This window comes from Gracilinanus agilis, chromosome 1, assembly GCF_016433145.1.
Source record: "Gracilinanus agilis isolate LMUSP501 chromosome 1, AgileGrace, whole genome shotgun sequence".
NCBI lineage: Eukaryota > Metazoa > Chordata > Mammalia > Didelphimorphia > Didelphidae > Gracilinanus > Gracilinanus agilis.
The window spans coordinates 190,753,281-190,774,848 of NC_058130.1; the positions used below are offsets into that span (position 1 = coordinate 190,753,281).

A 21,568-nucleotide genomic window follows, 5' to 3' on the forward strand; every position below is an offset into this window, starting at 1 on the left:
GGAATTTGTATTCCAGGATTTGTGGTTCTCACATCTAGAGAGCTTTTGGACTCCAGTTTTGATGGGACACACAGTCAGCTTGCCCCAAATATACTTAGCATGAGGTTGTCAAGAGATTCGGAACTTTTGCCACAACAGCAATACCAAATGATTCAAAATTACCAACGTGGAAGGTTGATAACACCACCAGTATGTGGGAGCTACATTTATTGTAATGGAGTGGGAAGGATGGAATGGCATGGAGCTGTGAGAGCAGGGTTACAGTAAGAGGCAATCGGAAAGGACTATGACTGTGTAATGTGATTAAGTGGTAAAATTATTTAGCTAAAATGAGTTTATGCTAACCTTTCTCAGCCCTCTTTAGGGTCAAATGAAATTATTTGCTGAAGGTACTTTGCAAATGTGAGCTATTAATATAGTTATGAAAATTGTGGCTTGGTTATGTTTGGGGATGAATTAGGGACATTTATTATACACCTCATTGAGATCTTTTACATAGCTTCCAGGGAGCAATCCTTCATTGGTAATATACTGCAATATATTCACAACCATCATATGCCTCTCCATTGCCCTCTGGGTGAGTCATAATTTTAATTCTTTAGAGGCTGTAGTACTCCATCATTTGCAATCATATAGCATCCCTGGAAGTATTTTGTTTTGTTTTGTTTTGTTTTGGTCTTTAAAAAGTAGGTCTTAGTTTCAGGGAGAACCTACTCTGATGCCTCATTGTAGTGTGAAGATGACTCTTGGGATCTCAAAGACAAGCGATGGAACACAAAGCCTGTCATGTTCTACCATCTTGGGAAATTTTTAAGTATGCTTCTGGTGACAAACTTTACTTTCTGACCCCTCTTGTCCTGCAACCTTGTCAGCCTTCAAGACCCCTCCTTTCCTCTAGCCTCTTCTTCAGTTGGTGAGTTCCTCCCAGAATCTCTATTTTGAGGCTAAGCCAGCCAGGTTCACTTCTTCACTCCCCTCCCTGCTCTGCTCCTGATTCTCTGGATTTCTCTACCATGACTCTTCCTCTCCCCTTGCCACATCCTTTTCAGCTCCCTTTTATATGTTTTTTTTTCTTCCTATATTAGAATATAAGCTCCTTGAGGGCAGGCACTATCCTTTCCTTTTATTTATATTCCCAGTACTTAGTACATGCTTAGCACATAGTAACCTAGTATATGCTTAACAAAACCTCATTGATTTTTTGCCTGGGAACCAGACTAGCCTCATGTGGAGGCTATATTATCAGTAGGTTGTGCCAAACATACATTTGCCTAAAATATTATTTTATGGGGTACTTGTACAAAACAAGCACTCACACAGAGGTCAGAGGAAATGATACAAGGGACACTCTCAAGGTCTCTCTGAGGAGCTTTAGTATTGATCATGAGACATGGGAGGCACAGGTGCAGGACCAATCCTGCATGATGTGCCCACATCAAAGAAGGTGCTGTGCTCTATTAAGCAAAGAAGAATTTCAGTAGCTTAAAAGAAATGTGACATGCAAATTCATAAATATCTCCATCCTAAATATTCATACAGACTATTTGTGCCTGATCTATGGTAGAGCCTTCTACGCTTGCTTTGGTCTGATCAGCCACAGTTGTACATTGACCCCAAAATAATAATGCCATTTCGGTCCTGTTCAAATACAAAGGATAACAACTAACCAATCACTTTTGTGGAGCAAATAATAAAAAATATCACCTCTGGTAATACCTGATTACTTTTTCCTGATGAGTTAGAAATTTAGGAATGATTAAAGGCACATTACATTCAACTAAACAGATGCTTATTAAACACCTACTATGTGGGAATGCTTTGCTAGGCATTGGGGATACATATATAAAAAATTAAAATAATAGAATTCATGCCTTCAAGTACATTCTACTTTGTTGGAAGGGAGGAAGTGGGCAGAAAAGATAGATATGTAAAAAATACTAAATATACAAAAATATAAAATTTTGAAATTTGGGTTAAAAACATTATTAATTAGATATTAGAAAATGTGACTTGTAGAAGGTGACACCTGAGCTGTCCTTGTAAGTGTGTAAAAGTCAGAGATTATGAACTTCATAGGGTCATAGATTTATACTTCAAAGGGAGGGATCAAACCACCTGTGCAAATGCAAAAAGATAAGAGATGGCATGTGATGTATAGGGAAGAGTTAGTGGATGATTTTGACTGGACTGTGCAGTTAGCAAAAAGACTGTTATTAAAAGACTGGAATGATAATCATATCGTGAAGTTTATTAAAGGATACATTGAGAATCCTGTGTTTTGTCCTAGATGTTAATAGGGATCCAGTAAAGATTTAAGGGTATAAAAGTGACATGGTAAGAATTGTATCTGTAATGGTTTCAGAGAAACCTGAGAAGAAATTGTATGAACTGATTCAAAGTTAAGTGAATAGAACTAGAAGAATTTATGCAGTGACAATACAAAGACAAACAAAAAAGGACTTAAGAAATCTGATCAAATTATTGACCAATCTCGATTCTAGCAGTACAATAATGAAACTTAAGACTTGTCTACTGAGAAAAGGGATCAATTAAAGATCCAGAATAATACAAGTGTTTTTGGGGGTTTTTTGGACATGATCAGTTCAGGAAGTGTTTTGCTTGACAATGTATTTTTGTACAAAGTGTTCCCCCCACACCTCAGTGGGGGGAAGTGGAAGGGAAAGAAATTTTTATTCATTGAAAAAATAAACAAAAATTTAAAAAGTAAAAGAAATCTCAGCTGTGTGACACTGTGATTATAGACAAGTCACTTAAATTACTTTCAGCCTCAATTCTTTCATCTGTAAATAGGGGTAATAGTGCCTACCTTACAGGGTTGTTGTGAGAATCATGTAATTCACACAACATATATAAAGTGTTTCTTAACCCTTAAAAATCTAAATAAAAATTAACTAATTTTATTTTAGCATTTTGATTCATATTCATAGCTTATACATGGCACCAAATAAGAATAGAAAGATCCTGTAGAGTATAGTAATGACAGAACCAACATTAGAATTTAATCTTGAATTCCTAGCATAGTACTTGAACTATTAGACATCCCCATCTTTGCATATGTATAATTTTAAATCATATACTATAATTTTTGTTACCTCTTACTGAAGCATTCTCATAACTAAGAATACTAAGAATAAAATATATTTAGAGAAATAGGCACTGAAGGAGAAATAATCCATTGTATTTTTAAAGATGAGAAGTTAAAAAATGAAATCTAATTTTTACAATAATGAATATCTGGATAAAACCTGAAGATTTTTGACAATCATTGAGATATTTCATAGAATATGGACAAAACAGCTAATCATTTGCCTGGATTTTGCAGTGAGTACCTACATGTTTATGGAAAGACATTAAAAAAAACACAGTGATATTGGTTAAGCTGGCACAGATATTTTAACAAGTGCCAAGTGGGAAGTCTGGGTAGTGTAATCATACATGTGTTTCTTTTCATGGCTGTGAGCATTTTTCTATTCATAATTTATGCTATTGTGTACTTAAAATTAAAATTGAGCCAAGAGAGAATGGTACAATAATGACATTTTCATGAAAAGATGTGAGTTACACTATGTAGAAAGCAATAAATTCCTCAGTTGTTTTTAGAGAATGCTTTTCACTATCTAATATGTGCAGTAAATGCTCTGTTTAAAAAGGCTTACAAAAATTTTTAGTAAAACCTTTATTGAGAAAAGGAATTATGACAGCTACATTTTTAGAGCCCTTTCTTACCATTTACAGCTATTCAATTCAAAAAACATCTTATATAGTGCCTACTATGTGTATGGTACTCCCTGCTCACTTTGCCAGCTTATCTCTTCTATTCAATTTGAAAGAGTCATTGTAAGAACTGTTGAATGCTTTTCATGGGAAAGTACGAGTCTTAGCTCTTACAATTTGTTATTATAAGTTTTGCCCCTGAAGTCGTAGTGGACAAGTGCCATAAATTTTAGCTTAGAATGGGTTTCAGAAGTTCAGCTTCATTTTTTAAATATGGGATACTTGAAATGGAGCTGATTTAAAATTATTTTTGTCAGTGGCAACAGAAAAGCATAAATGAATATGAATATATGCAGGACTTCCTAAGTTTCTAAGAAATGGCATACAATGTGTCCATATTAACTGTACCGTATGCCCATTCTGGGTTTCATTGTACAAATAAAAATATGTATTTCATGCATTTCATAAAACCTATTATGCCCTCAAAAGCAGCCAGTTTGAAAACCGGCTATGAGAGCATACTGCATTTGCTTCTTTTGATCACTGTTGCCATGTTATTTGATTGCTCTCTATAGGCCAGTTCTGGATTTGTCTTAATCGTATAAAATGAAATCAAGGACTTGGCCATTTAAAAAAATATTTTGACAAAAAGCAGGAAATCCTTCTTTTTAAGTGTACTAAAAATACGAAAGATTCTAAATCATTTTTACATTCAGTTTTCTTGTTGTAAATTAGTCCTCATTGCAAAGAGGACTTCATTTCTTTGTTTCATAGTCGACCTGTAGGAAGTTATTATCACATTATTATCAGATAATTGCTTTCACCCTTTGACTCATTGCTGGAGCACTGGCACATTGTATCATGTAGAATTTAAGTTTCTTGAGAGCAGGGGCTATTTTTCATTTTAGTTCTCATATTTCTAGCACCTAGGACAGTGCTTCAAACAGGATAAGGTTAGGGTTATTTAATAAATATTGTATTGGATTCAACTGAACTGAATAAGAATGATAACTCTGCACTTTACTTAAGATCCAAATAAGCACATTTTAAAAATAATATTGACTGAATATACTTTCTGAGTGATGATGCAGCAATATAACCTGAACTTGAGGTTATGTTTGGAAGATGAGAAATTAAATAAATTTTTAATATATTAGTATAATGAAAGGAACACTTGGAGTTAGAAGACCCGGATTTATGACCTGGTTGTTCTCATTTGTCAGCTCTACAACCACAAGGAAGTCACTTTTTTTTTAAACCCTTATTTCTGTATTAGTAACAAGGTTAAATGACTTGCCCAGGATCACACACCTAGGAAATGTCTAAAACCAGATTTAAACTCAGGTCTTCTCAAAACCAGATCTATCACTCTCTCTCCTTTGTGTCATCTATCTACCCTGCAAAAGTCTTAATTAACTACTCTATTCTTCGGTTTTTCTTCTACAAAACAGGGGCAATTAATATGAGGCTTTCAGAGTTCTTTGGGGACTAAAATGAGAATAACTAAGTAAAAAATACAAATTCATTTTTAATTATAAAGATTTATAGAGAAGTAAAATTATGATCATTAAAATATGAATGAATTAATTTGTATTATTAGTTGATTATATGTCAGAAAGTGTTTTGGGGGAAGTAATTTCTTTAAAAATCGCTTGTTAAAGTATTTGACTTGATTAAAATTAGGGAATTTTAAAATAACATTCATCTCTCCTTAGATCAAAACTTGTAAATATCAGAATATTTAGATGACTTGCGAGTGTAGATTCTATTTAGCAGTTAAAATGAACATACAGGGCGTAGCTGGGTGGCTCAGTAGATTGAGAGCCAGGCCTAGAGACAGTCCTGGGTTCAAATCTGGCCTCAGACACTTCCTAGCTATGTGACCCTGGGCAAGTCACTTAATCCCTATTGCCTAGCCCTTACTGCTTTTCTGCCTGGGAACCAATACATAGTAATGCTTCTAAGATGGAAAGTAAGGTTGCTTTTTTTTTTTTTTAATGAACATACAAATATGATCAAATTAAGTTTCCAAAGTGTGAAATACCCATCGGACCAATGGATAGGAAATAAATGAATAAAGATTATATAGATATTAAGGTTTAAAGAGTCAAAAATCCTAGAAGGTCAAAGACAAACAAAAATCCAATATATGCCAAAATATTTGTGGTAATACACAGTGTGGGAGCAAAGAAATTGGAAGCAAAGTGAAAACCCATTCATTAGGGAGTGGCTGAAAAAAACTTTGGTATGGGAATTCATTGAAATAGTACTGAGCAATTGGAATCTGAGTGCAGATTAAAACATGCCATCTTCCACTATATATCCTTCATGAGATTTCTATTGTATATGTCTTCTATCATAACAGCAATATAGAAATATATATTATATGAAAATATGGATGTAACCAATATCAGACCATTCACTGCCTCAGGGAGGCAGAGGGAGGGTAAGGAGGGAGAAAATCTGAATAAAAAAGAAATTGTCAAAAAATTATTTCAAAATGTAAATGAAAAAATAAAAACATTATTAAAAAGGAATAATACTGGGCAGTAAAAAATGTTGAACATAAAGAAGCTGTAAGAACATAGAAAAATATGTATGAATTGGTGTTAATAATAAAATTGAAATATTTCTTCATCATCCTAGTAGGGAAAGGGGTATTACTAGGAGATAATGCTGTGTACATTTTCGGATATGCACATTGTATGGGATGTTTGGGGTATATATTATATATATATTATTGGAAAATTATATAATTTTCTTTGACAAAAGAGGAGTCTATTGGGGGAGGGTAAAAAGGAAATGAAAGAAAAAACATTTAAAATATTTTTAAATAGTACAAACTTTATTTTATGTTATATTCTTAAAATGTTTTTAAATGTGATGTTAGTTTGTGTCTCTTAAGATGCAAAAAAAATTAAACTCAGCCACTCACCATAGTCCTTCCTACCAAGAGCCCCCCTCCTTTTGTCCCCTTCACCCCTACCCCATGCTTTTACATATGTTTTGTATGTATGTATTATATATTTTAATGGAAACAATCTCAACCACAATTATTGTACTTTGTACTCTAATATATACAAACATAAAATATTTGTTTTAAGTGATATTAAATGTAGGAAAGAAGACATGGCATAGCAGATAGAAAGCTAGTCTCCAAACCAAGAAGACTTGGGTTCAGTACCAGCTCTGATACATACTAGCTGAATGATTCTCAATCACTTAGCATCTTAGTTTTTAGACCATTGATAAGGATCCCTGAAGCTGCCTAGTGACTTAGAAAATCACTTGATCAATCAGAGTTCTACTATGTGCCAACATTGTGCTAAACTCTGGAGATACAAAAAGAAACGAGACAGTTCCTACCCTCAAAGAGCTTACAATCTAATGGGGGAGACAACATGCAAACAAATATATACAAAGCAAGCTATATATGACACTTAGACATATTGACATAATTAGACATATGTGCCCTATTGTATTTTTGTTTTGTTAAATATTTTTCAATTGCATTTTAATCTGATTTGGCCATTCCAGGTCATTTCTGACTTGGATTGGTAGAAATTTCCTTTTCTGGGAGTTTTCTGCTCCAATGAAATCATAGGTTCATTATATATCCAGATCCCTAATAACTGTAATTTATTTCTTTTTATATCAGAAAAAAACTTGGTGTTCAATGCAGCACTAATTAGAGTAACTTCTAATTATGATATAAAGCCAATTAGGGACAAAAAAGGAAGAAGGGAGTATTAACTAGAAAAAAGGTGATAATATCATTAGATACACACAAGACAAGTACCATGTAGTGAAAATAATCAAACTATTTGAGAGACATTCTATTGTACTGTGATATCATTAACTGAATACTTTGCCTGAATTTTAGGTATTGCTCATGTTAAAATGATTCTATACCAGTAATAACATCATTTAATTAGAAGACTCATCAGTCAGATTATATGTTGATAAATATTTTTGTTTTGTTTTAACAGGAGCAGGAAAGGAAAAAAGTAAATATCTGCACTAATGATTAGGCTACCTGCTACTACCAGCTCCAGATGACTTGACATATACTCCTCAAAGGTATGGAACTTGGTTCATCTTTTTAAATATAAATTCCAGAAGTTTTTTTACAAAGACTAGTTAGTTTGGAAAATGTGTGATTTCATCGGTGATAGCACCCTCCCCTGATCCACATGGTGTCATGACCAAGTCTTCTGTTCTTTTCTCTTTTTCCTTAAATTCTATGGAGAGGACATGATAAAATCACTGTAAGACTTTTTCCTATTCTTTTAGTATCTCAGAGGCACCATTTGGAGAGCCTGTTATAAAGTGGAAATGTATACAGATTTTTGGTATCAGGGGAATATGTCTAGTTGAAAAGTTCCAAAGTAAAAATGCAAATTTATTTCTTAACCCCTAACTTTTCACATAACCAACTTTTAAAAGAAACAAGCAATCAGCAAAATTCCTGGATATTGACATGACTAAAAGAAGAGAACCCAAGAGATATAGAATCTTTATTGATAAAAATTTTCCCTTGCTTAGAAGTCATAGTAATGTCTCAGTTCTATAAATATCTATCAAGTACTGACTAGGTGCAAGATATTAGTGCAATATGAAAGTTGGGGCAATAGATTTGTTTCAAAATTTTCAACTGGAGGGTCAATCATTGCATTTTTGCATACACCTACAAATTGGTCTCTTATTTAATGGTACTACTGATGTTATACAGTACAGAGAAGGAATATTTTAATCTCCGAAGATATATTTAGTGATCCTCCTTCATCAAGGTGCTTAATTGAATCTGGATCATGAATTTGAAAGGAATTCATCTAGTGAAGTCCAAAATTTCTCAACTAAATTTTATAGTCTCGGGTATCTATTACACTCTTAAAAATCACTGAAGACAAGGGGACAACTATGTGACTCTGTAGATTGAGAACCAGGCCTAGAGATGGGAGGTCCTGGGTTCAAATCTAGCCTCAGACACTTCCTAGCTATATAATCCTGAGCAAGTCACTTAACCCCCATTGCCTAGCCCTTATCACTCTTCTTCCTTGGGACCAATACATAACAGATTCTAAGATGGAAGATAAGGATTTTTGAAAAATCATCAATGACCCTAGAGAGCTTATATTTATGTGAATATCTCTTGATGTTTCTTATTATACTTTTGGTTATAAAAACTGGTGAATTTTTAATATTTATTAATTCCTTTAATATTAACAATCACAAACCCATGAAATGTTAGCATAAACAAAATATACTAGTAAAATTACAGTATTTCTCCCCCCCAAATAGTGATGAGAGACATTATTTACACATTTTTGCAAATCTTTTTACTATCCGGCTTAACAGAAGGCAGTTACAGTCTTACGTTTCTTTTGTATTCAATTTATTACAATATGTGGTTTCAGTTGAAGTATATAAAGAAAATGCAGTCTCATGCAAATATGTGGTTGGAAAAGAAAAGGATAATTTTAAAAGTCTAACAGCATCTTAGTATTATGATCAAAAATGATTTTGTCCTCTTAGACCCCCTGAAAAAAGTCTCAGGGACATCTAGGGGTATTCCTACCATACTTTGAGAACTACTGACCTAGTCCAATCCCATCAATTTTCAAATGAGGAGGTTGGTATACAGAACAGTGAATTGACTTGTCTGAGACCAAACAGGTATTAAGTGGTAGAACCGGGATTCTAGCCCAGATTCTTTGATCATGAATTCAGCCTGCTTTCTACTGCACCATGCTACCAATGGAAAAAAGAAATCTTTTCATAATAATTTACTCTTTCATTTCCTTCATTGCCCCACAATGGAATCAGAGGCGAAAGAATAAATTAATGAAAAATACCTCTGGACCATTTCATAATTGGTCCTCATTCACATTGATAATCAATCTTCCATTAAGCCTCAGCCATTTCAAATAAGAATCAGGTTCCCCTTTGGAATTTTATAGTTTAATAAGCTGCAAAGACTTGGAAATGAAATTTCAAAAGTAATATCCTTCAGAATAGCTATGGGGTGTTTTTTTCTTGTGATGTTAAATGTTCCTAGGTCTAAGAAGCTCTTTATCCTAATTGGAACCATTATCTCACCTCAAATTGAAATCATAAAATTGATCCCTATGATAGAAATAAATATCACCATAGAGACCATCTCATGAAAACTCGTGGTTTTTTCATACTATAGTCTTCAGTTGATCACAGATTCCATAGGTAGGAAAAGTTAAAAATGAGCCATGTACAGAGGCATTTTGCATTTAGACCCTGACGGCCAGAACCTGTTCATTAGTTATCACTGCCTGAAATAGAATTTCTGAAAAACTAGCAATCTCAGTGTAAAGCCTTGATATTTTGATCGAGCTATGATTCTATTTCTGTGATTCTTTCTCCTACACTATACAATATAATCTCACCATGCTATAGTAATTCTGATGAATTTTAACTGTTGCCCTATATGTCCCCTAAAGAATATCTACTCAATCAAATCTGGCCTCAGCCACTTCTCAGCTGTGTGACCCTGGGCAAGTCACTTGACCCCCATTGCCCACCATTACCACTCTTCTGCCTTGGAGCCAATACACGTTGGCTCCAAGGCAGAAGGTAAGGGTTTAAAAAAAAAAGAATATCTACCCAAAACACTGGCAACCCTTCTCTTGTACTGAATATCTTTGGTTGAGAACATATAAGGAAGCTATCCACCAAGATATGTTGCCACTATGTAATCTACATTCAAATGATTCTTAAGTCTTTTGTAGTTTCCAAGTATGCCACATTTCTTCCAGATAATAAATGTCACATGTAACTATGAGCCAGTCCTTTACTCCAGGAAAGACTTCAGTGTGGATATTTTTGTCATCATTAAAGACCCTCCTCCATCCTCCTCAAAAGGGTCATTTTTCTAGACACCAAAGAAATCATTAGTTGAAAAATGAAACAATTAGCATTGCCTTAGCTTGGGAAGTTACAGAATGTGTGCTTTCATCCAGAAATGAATTCATATGGATACATTAATTATAAACAAATGAAATTAAAAATTAAAAATTCACATGAACATTTAGCTTTTTTATCTGAAAAAGACAGATAAAAGGAGTTATTTCATTCTGAGGAAAGGTATGAAAGAGAAAGAAGATAGGAGATCAGTTTATAGGACGCATCTCTTTTTTTCTTTTTGGAAAGATCATAGTCAAATGTCTTTATGGCAATCCAGGTGGAACCTTTTGCCCTACGGTCGATGGAGCACTGGACATGGAGACAAGATTCCATCTTTGACATTTACTAGCTATGTGAATCATGGACAGGTCATTTAACCTTTGAGAGCCTTCATTTCCCATTCGGGACAATGGAGATGACAAAATATACGTAATCTCTCTCACAAGTTGTTAAGAGGGAAGAATGTTGCACATCTTGAAGTCTTACATAAATGCAAGCTTTGTTATTAAAGCTCTTGATGATTTGTAAACATTTTGCTCACAAAACAAGCTGTGTAACATGCCATCGAAGTATATTATTCCCATTTTACAGATAATAAAGCCAAGGAACTTAGAAGTTATTTGATTTACCCACATATATTACTAGTTAGTGAGGGAGATACGATTCAATTCTACTCAATTCAGTTATATCTCATTCCATTTGTCTACATAGAAAGATAGTCACAGAAATCAGAATTGAATTTACAGAAATAGAAAACACAAAACCTGTTTTCATGTGTTTTAAGTGCATATAACAGTCAGAAGTGTTGCTGAACTTATGCAGAATGACTACAGAATATAAAAATGCAGAATAATTATATGATCTATACCTACCTTCTACTGTGATAAAATATATACAGTATATATATACATATATAGCATATATGTATACATTGTATCACAATGGAAGTTATATATTAATAACATGTATATTTTATAACCACATAAATGATACATAAATATATAACATATATGCATATATAGTTTATCACAGCAGAAATGTTGTTGCAGCCCCACTTTTCTTTAAATAAAGGAAGTGGTTTTGTAGGAAGAAACATCGCAACAATAATAAACATTTTGGATTTATATGGTGTCTTTATTTCAAACCATTTGCAAATCAAAATACATTATTTCCCACTAATTATGGTTCACCAAAAAAAAAAGTTTTGAAAGGAAAGAGCAAGATTTTTCAGCATTTTCATGTAATCTAATCCAGTTGTTTCAATTAGGAAATACTAATCAAAATGGAAATTGTGGGTAAGAAACCATTAAAACCATGATGTTGTACTTTATTTTACAAACCTAAATAGGAACATCTTCATGTTCTCTCTTAGATGTCTGCCACTGAAAATGGAGATGCGATATCAGGAAAACAAAGTGAGGAAAAAACCTATAAAAAGGTAAATGTTCATTTTATTTTCTCTTAATACCTTCCTTGTGGTAAAGAATACCTTTATTTTCTGGAAAGTCAAGAGGTCATGATGACTAGAGAACTGACCTCAAAGTCAAGAAGGACCTGGTGCCAGGTCTGCTTCTGACATATACTGACTATGTGACTCTTGGGAAGTCATCTAACTTCTCAGTGCTCTGAACAACTCTAAAACTAAGCTGCAGAGAAGGTACTGACCTGCAACAATCGCCTCCACAAAGTCCAGTGAAATCCCTGGTCCAGTCCTTTTCCTTATCTCTATTCTCAATAATATCCCAACTTAACAGAAGAATAATTTTAAAAATTTTCTTCTCTAATGCAGTGGTTCTTCCCACCCCCGAATTTAGTTAAATCTCCTTAGTATTCTTTCATTCAGCCTTTATTAAGCTCCTACTATGTCCACATACTTGTAAGTACTGAAATAAATAAAAAAAGGCTAATATCTTATCTTTAGATGAAGAAAGTTACATAACGATATACTGATTTGTTCTCCCAACAAGAACCCCTTAGTCAACTATTTCTTGCCTCTGAAACAGAGGAAAATATTTTTTTAAGTCTTCATTTCCTTTTCCCCTAACTTTATACCTTGACCTTTATTCCACAAAATCATCATTTCAGACTTACCTAAATTTATTTTTTCTTTTCACAGTACACTTTGGTAAACTTGACCCTTTGCAACAAAAATAGCTTTATGCATACATTATCAGGAAAAATAAGTTCCCAGGAATGTCGAATATTAATGCTTTGTCATTACAAATTGCCCATATTATTTGGCATTACAGACTTACATGATCATTACGGTACTTTCTCAGCAAGTTATGTGCTCTGAAGTAGGAATGAGTATGGGGGTTAGAGAAAGGAGATACATTACATTTTCCTATACAGATAACTTTTTTGCCAAATGTCTGGGCATGATGATGAATTATAAGTCTGTATTTAAATGCTAGACTATCCAAGTTTAGCAAGATTATTTTTCAGAGCATTGGTCACTTGAGAATAAATTTTCTCAGCCACAGAAATGCACAAAAACCATCTACTAATGAAGATTGTGATCTGTATCAATGGGGGACTCACAATGATGAACTTATAGGGCTTTGAAATACCAAATCCAGTGCTAGCCTGAACACATGAAGTTCAGAGAGTGTCAATAAAGCTTTGGTAATTCCAGTTTGGTTTTTACATGGGCAAACACTTTCCCTTACATGTATAGCTCATCCAGCTAAAACCACACGAAAGGACAAAGAAGAATATCATCACCCCAATCAGAAGTATAGATTAAATATTGTAGGAAATAAAAATTTTCATCTCACCACTTGTTATAAATATGACACTTGGTAAAAGAAATTTACTCTATCATATTCCACTTCACCTCAAATGAAATGAAATATTAAAATTTGTCAAATTTGAGTCCAAAGTAGTATCTTCTAATTGACAGCACACCATTCATTTGGATGAGTTAAAAATGCATGCCGAACAATGAAAATGATGCAAACATGTTCTGCGCTTAATTTTGACAGTGGAAAACTAGTTAGTGAAGTGGCTGCATCAAGAGAAAGTAACTATGCCTTCATAGAGTAAAGGAACAAAGAAGGAGAATGGCAGGTTACACTAAAAATGTGTACTCTACCTTAGGAAAACAGATATGAAAAAAAGTTTTAGAAAGGGTAAATATGCTCACATGGCCAGATATTCTGAAGGTGAATTTGACATAGGAGGTGGGTAATTATAGAAAATTCTAGTAATATACTTTTAAGTAATTCAGATAAGCTAGAAAAAGAAAGACAGCTTCAGGAACCCATATGATTTCACAGAGAGGTCTGATCAGCTCCATTTTAAGACAAACATACAAGATGAAAGGAGGTACATATAAATAAAGATGACCCAAAGGGTGTGGTATGCACCTATAAGAATAATATCAGAAAGACTAAAACCCAAAATAGGCTAAGGTTTTCAGAAATACCATAGAAAACTCAAAAGGGTTTCCTAATGGTTATTGAAAGAAATTAAAGATCAAATAGCAAAATCAGTGTCAGTAATCATTTGAGAAATCATGGAGAACAGAAGTTCCAGAAGAAATAGATATGTACAAAGGTTATTCTTATTGTCAAAAGGGGGAAACATTATTCACTATATAAATGAATAATCATAATAAAGATGTAGAAGGAATAATTTTCAAGTTTTATGCATGACACAAAGGTAGAAGGGTTTCCTAATCATATGAATGACTGAATCAGTATTTGAGGTATTCTTTTTTTTTTTTTTTAAACCCTTACCTTCCATCTTGGAGTCAATACTGTGTATTGGCTCCAAGGCAGAAGAGTGGTAAGGGTAGGCAATGGGGGTAAAGTGACTTGCCCAGGGTCACATGTCTGGGAAGTGGCTGAGACCAGATTTGAACCTAGATCCTCCCGTCTCTAGGCCTGGCTCTCAATCTACTGAGCTACCCAGCTACCCCCTATTCGAGGTATTCTTGACAGATTCGGATGCTAGGCCAGAATGAACAAGATGAAACATAACGGGGTAAGCATAAAGTCCTGCCTTTAGGTTCAAAAAATTCAATTACACAAATGATAGTACTTCATTTAGAAAGATCTAAAGGTTTTAATTAAATATAAATGCAGTCAGAACCCATAGTTTCATGTGGCTGTGATAAAAGTTAATCCAGTCTTGGACTGCATTCATAAAAATTGAATTTCTGTGTCAAGAGGGTCAACAATTCTTCTACAGAGTGGGCAATATTTAGAGAACTGTATTCTGTTCTTGTCAGTCTATACAATTTTTTTATTAGGCAACTACTAAGTGCCAGGCACTATGCTAAGGATAGCAAGGCAAGAAAATAGTACCTGCTTTTATGGAGTTCACATTCACATTCTAATGGGGGACACAACATATATATGACTGGGCACATTCAAGATAATGTACAGTATAAATGGAAGGTAATTCTAAAGAGATGTATTTCATATATAAATTACAAAGCTTCTAGGGAAGGGTACTCGGAATAGTAGGGAGACAAGAAGCCATGTAATATGAGTAGTAATTGAAAAAAGTGATGATGATTAACCTATAGAAAAGAAAAGATTCGCAGATAACATGATAACTGTCTTCAAATGTTGGTAAGAGTAACAGATATGTTTCCTTTTCAGTGGTTCCCAAACTTTTTTGGCCTACCACCCCCTTTCCAGAAAAAATATTACTTAGCCCCCTGGAAATTAAATTTTTTTTTTGTTTAATAGCAATTAATAGGAAAGATAAATACACCTGTGGCCATCACCACTCTCCTGGATTGCTGCAGCACCCACCAGGGGGCAGTGGCACCCACTTTGGGAATCACTGCTTTAGATGGTAGAAGTTGGACTTGTTTGTGGAATTCAAAAGAAGGTAGATCTTGTGCTATTATGATTAAAATGTTCTGGAGACCATATCTTAATTTATAAGTGTTTAATAATAAAAAAAAGCATGCCAGAGAAATAAAAAGCATCTGCCTCATATGGCCATCAGCACCTTTAGCCGTCTTCCTTCTGCAAGCCAGCCCCAACCCCAATGCCTGACATCACAGCTACTCAGTCCAGGATTCCAAGTTAAAAAGGCTTACTTCCTCTTTATGCCCTTTGTGATGTCCCTTTCCCAAGCCTCTTTTGGTGGATTGGAGAACCCAGACCTCACTCAGGAAAAGAGGTGAGTCTTCTGGACATCATGAGTCACCTAACATTTAGAATGGCCTCATAGCCACTCTTCTCTGCCTAACTTTGCTGAGTTACTTAGTTATTTCACTATCCAAGAAACTTGTTTATAGATAAAAAAAAAAAAGAACCTGGCTCCACTCTTACTGAGCAAGGAGGAGAGAGGCACATTGTAGCTTTAGTATTAAGATTAAATTTCATTCCTTTTAAAATCCAAAGGTTGTCTTGGGTTGCCAAAAAAAGGGGTCCAGGTTGATATTAAATTTTTTTTTTATCCCCCCTCTGATTCCTTGGAAGATATATTAGTCTTCTGAATGAATCATTCCATATATGATATCTATAAAATTGAGGTTTGTCTCCCTATGATACTTAGAGGCCCAAAGGTATTATACATTTCATGGAGGATCTAACTATATTTGAGTGTTTCTTAACATATTAAAAATTATTGAGGGGAGCTAGGTAATTCAGTGGATGGAGCCAAGCCTAAAGATGAGAGGTCCTGCATTCAAATGTCTCAGACACTTCCTAGCTGTGATACCCTAGGCACATTATTTAACCTCAACTGCCTAGCCTTTACTACTCTTCTGCCTTAGAACTAATACACAGTATTGATTCTAAGACAATGGTTAAGGGTTTAAAAAAAGATTGATAAGTATATTGACAAGGCCATGAGTTATCCTTAATTATTAGTTTTCTAACAAAAGCTAGATAATGATGTTGTAAAAGAGATTTCTCAATTAGGGGAAAATGTGGATTAACTGGGTCTTCTCGATGTGATCCACAATCAAATGCCTTTCGTTTAATGAAATATATTTTATTTGATTAATTTGATTATTGGTTCTGCTTGGTCACAATGAACAAGCCAATGTCATAAATAAGATTTTTATTCACATCTGTTGTATTTCACCCTGCTTCCTCCCTTTAAGAAAAATTGTTGAACAAGTAAACAGATAATAATCATACGAATTAACACTGTGGGAGGTGCTATTGGAAAGTCACAAAATATTTATCTTACTCTTAAGGCCATTTAAAATCTAGTTGGGGAGAGAAAATGGACTGTTGATCAGGACAATTCTCTATAACGGTGCTTGTTTTCATGGGTTCAGGCAGTAAATGCAAGAAGAATTCAGAGAAAGTACACATCAGAGTATAGTAACCAGATGGAAACACCAGCCTAGATTTGTTTCCTTTGTTCTGCAGCCTTCAACTTCCAACTTTCTTTAGACCAATCTGACTCCTTGACAAGAGAAATAAAAGGTAAAAGAATTGATTGTTCAGGCAGGATCAAATCATTCTTGCTTCTTGTCCTTGTAACCTGATTGTAGGGACTAGGATTTTACCTTATCTATTGTGCCCTAGCCCCAAACTTCATCCTCCTATCCCAGTAATTGGGTCTTCATTTGGTTCCTCCATACCTCACTTCCTATCTTGGAACCAAGTTCCTTATTATAATCATGAGCTGACAATCGTTAATTGTATGAACCTAGGCAAATCATCTAACCTCATTTGTGCCTTAAATTTCTTCATCTATAAGATGGGGATAATAATAGCTCTGGTCTCACCCAGTTGTTTTGAGAGTCAAATGAGATAATATATGTAAAGTAAATCACAAACCTTAAAGCACTGTGTAAATGTTAACTATTATTATTTTCAGACCTCTGAAAAACTGGAGATATGATGTGAATAATAATAATAGCTTACATTTATATAGTGTGCTTTAGCGCTTACAAAGGTTACATCTTTTATCTTGTTTGATCCTATTGAAGTGGGCAGTGCAAATATTAATATCCTCATTTTAAAGATTAGGAAACTGAGGCTCAGACTCATCTAACATTCTGATTCTGCCACTTACAAAACTATATGAACTTAAGGTTTGAGCCTTAGCTTCCTTATTTGTAAAGTTAGGAGACTGGACTAGGAGATGAACAATTAAATGCATTCCCATTCTCCCATTGTGAGATTCATTCAACTATTTATTAAATGATGGAGCTGGGATTGAGATTCCTGTCTTTTGATTTCTTTCAGTATACTGCATCATCTCTCTGCTATAGCCGAGGAATAATGTCTATTTCAGCTACTTGTTTTCTATTCGTCAAAGATAGATACTCAGTGCCTACCTGTATTTCCACTTGATATTATCCATCCTTTCTAGATTGTACTGCCACAAAGGGGCTGTGTTTTGACCCTTCATAATCTAACTAGTCTCTACCTTTTTGGCTGCATTTACTGACTTTAAGGAAGACATTTGTTTTCATTGGCTAAGAAATTGTATGACTCCTCTAGCATTGCGAAATATGCATTGGACCTAGAGTCAGGAAAACTCTTCTTCCCAAGTTCACATCTAGCCTCAGGTAACTTACTGGCTACATAAAGAAGAAAAAAGTATTCCCAATTTCCTTACAAACTCAGTACTGCCTTTTGCAAGAGGACTTCTTGTCAAGTCAGTTAATATTGCCTTCCCCACCAATATAATTTTGTTTTTTTTATTTTATGTGCACATCCACACAATATATATATGTAGCTTACAAGCATATTTATGGATATAAATATAATAAATATGTATTTAATATTTCATAAATGAAACAAATATATTAGAATGAATAAAAATAATAGAAAAATTATCGTCTCCACAAATAGAACATGAGTTCTTTGAAAGTAAGAATTGTTTCATTTTTGTCTTTGTATGCCTAGTGCCTAACAGTGCCTGGCACATAGTAGGCCTATAATTTATCAAAGTAGAAATACTCATTGATTGATTTACTAAGAATAACTATATGACCCTAAGCAAGTTGTTTAGCCCTCCCTATCTGGCCCTTACTGCAATTCTGGCTTAGTGTTGATATTAAGAGAGAGGTGAGGGTTTTTTTGTTTGTTTGTTTGTTTGTTTAAACACTTCTCTTCCATCTTAAAATCAATACTTCGAATTGGTTCCAAGGCTGAAGAGTGGTAAGGGCTAGGCCAGTGGTTCCCAAACTTTTTTGGCCTACCACCCCCTTTCCAGAAAAAATATTACTTAGCACCCCCTGTCACATACTATCACCACCCCTTACAATTATTCACTGCCCCCAAATGCATCTGTGGCCATCACTGCTCCTCTGGATTGCTGTAGCACCCACCAGGGGGCGGTGGCACCCACTTTGGGAATCACTGGGCTAGGCAATGGGGGCTAAGTGACTTGCCAGCTAGGAAGTGTCTGGGGCCAGATTTGAACCCAGGACCTCCTGTCTCAAGGCCTGGCTTGCAATCCACTGAACCACCCAGCTAAGGGTTGTTGTTTTTTTTTAAAGAATGGGTGTGGCCATCTTCACAGAAATTAATGTTGATTTTATCCATTCATTACTGAGCTCCTAGATTGTGCTAGAGTTCTGAAGGTGATATTAAAAAAAAAGAAAATTTTTGTGGAGCATTTCTATTTTTCATTTATGCTGTATAGACTAGTTGGGAAAATATTTGTCTATATTAAATAAAATCCATAATAAAATAAGATAAAGACTTGATGGAAAATGTGAGACAGTCCAGGTTGCTGAGATACTTTCAGCTTGATAGGGAGATAATGCATTTATGAAATTTAATAACAATACAAAGCACCACATGATTAAGTGGCATTTAATCCTTCAGTCTCTACCACCTCATTCAGGCTAACAATAGTTAATTTCTTATTCCTCCTAGAAGAGAAATATTGTACTCAGTAAGATGTTCTTCTCTTAGTGGGTATACTAAGCTACAGAGCAATTCATCAGGTCATCAATAACTAGTATGATTAGTCTCTGGTAAAACATGTCAGTAACTCCCCCAGGGACAATGTCTTTTCATCCATTCATTTTCTTTCTACATTCTTCCAAAGAGAATAGGTAACATTTATGTAGTACTATTGGGCTTGTAAAAGAGTTTTGCAAACATTATCTTATCTAATCCTTATAACTACTTGTGAGGTAGGTGCTTTTTATTATTACCATTTGACAGAAGAGGAAACTAAGGCAGATATCAGTTAAGTGACTTGCCCAAGGCCACATAGCTAAGTGAATTTGAGGCTGGATTTGAACTTGATTCTCCCTAATTCTATGTCTAGCATTCTATGCATTGTGCTACCTAGCCGGCTATTGTTTTCAATGACGGAACTTATTTAACACCTACTATGTGCATAGCATTGGACTAAGATAAAGAAGAGTTTATAATTTAGTTGGAGAAACAAGGGGTGTACATATAAGTCAGTTAATTAGCTGTCAAGATAGCTATGCTTAAAGAGTTAAAGTGTTTGGTCTACATATTTAAACCTATAGGAGTTGAGACAAGATGAAGATCAATGTGGACTAAATCCTTAGGGGAAACTTCATCAAGATAGTTATTCTTTGATTCTAAGAGAAGAGCTTGCATTTATTTAAGACCTTCCAGGTGAGATCAAGAGCGCATTTATTTTCTCCGTGTTTAAAATATACATTATAAAACAACTTTTTGTGATATAGGGGGAACCTAAGTATTTTTATGTCTTCCCACATATACCTCACTTTATTAATGGGACTAATAATAATAATATTAATAATGAAGGGAGGTATAGTATAACAGATAAATGGCTGGTTTTAAAGAATAGATACTTGGTTAATAAGCAGAGGGAGAGACAAGGACATTCCATTTAAAACTCCACCAGCAAAAGCATGAAGTCAGAGATGGAAGGATATTGCAAACTATTTGGATTATCAGATGGTCCCATTTGCATAGTTTGATTGGGTCAAATTTTATATATATATATATATTTGAGTCATATTTCAACTCTAGTTTTAGAGCCAGCTTTGATATGAATTCCTTCTTAGGATTATTATGCCTCCTTTTTTTCTGACTTGGCAGAAGTTGAGGCATCTTTCAAGTCTGGTTTCAATTGACATTTCAGAGATTATAGTTGTTAAGCTTGATTGCACAGAGCCTTAAATATCAGACTGAGGAGTTTTGACATTCTCAGAGGCAGTAGGGAACCCTTGAAAGTTTTGAGTAGATAAGTGACATTAAGTGTATTAAGTATTTTAGGAAGATTAGTTTGGTTGAATGTTTTGGAAGGTTTGGACGGAAGGAGAGACTGGAATCAAGACCAACAAGGAGGATCTCCTAGAAGTCCTTGAAATAATGGACTAAGGAGACTGATGGTGAAATTGACAGAATTCATTTCCATAGAAGAATCAATTGGACTTCTTGTCTGCATATGTTTCTTCCTCTATTCTTGCCTCCTCTACAGTTTATCACTTCTGTCGTGAAGTCATACAGAGCCCACTGTGCCTCTTGACTTTCTAGTCAATCATTTTAGCTTTATGACTGCTGCTTATAACTTTCAAAATGGTTTAGATCAGTGATTCCCAAAGTGGGCGCTACTGCCCCCTGGTGGGTACCGCAGCGATCCAGGGAAGCAGAGATGGCCACAGGTGCATTTATCTTTCCTATTAATTGCTATTACATTTTTTAAAAATTAATTTCCAGGGGGCTAAGTAATATTTTTTCTGGAAAGGGGGCAGTAGGCCAAAGAAGTTTGGTAACCACTGGTTTAGATTATGAATTTGATATGGTGTTGGCTCTAGGGCAGTACTATTCAGCCTGTGGGAATTTAATGAATTCTTCTTGAATAGGTGAGTCTCAATTACTAGATAGTGACCTCCTCATGTCCCTGACTTTCTTCAAGACTCAGCTTGGTCTTTCTTCTTTGCTTCTGCTGTGCTCTTTAGGCAGGCTTTCCTAGAGCCTTCAGTGATTAATGCTTTCCCCTTCCA

At 34.7% G+C, this 21,568-nt stretch overlaps 1 protein-coding gene across 1 annotated transcript in view; it reads left to right on the forward strand.

The window, feature by feature from the left end:
* Window positions 1–21,568, forward strand: part of PIP5K1B (phosphatidylinositol-4-phosphate 5-kinase type 1 beta) — a 326,251-nt gene that overhangs the window by 106,910 nt on the left and 197,773 nt on the right. Inside the window, exons 2-3 of the mRNA XM_044659358.1 lie at window positions 7,725–7,815; window positions 12,044–12,109. Coding sequence (XP_044515293.1) covers window positions 12,044–12,109 — 66 coding nt within the window. The 5' untranslated portion in view covers window positions 7,725–7,815. The remainder of the gene's footprint in view (window positions 1–7,724; window positions 7,816–12,043; window positions 12,110–21,568) is intronic.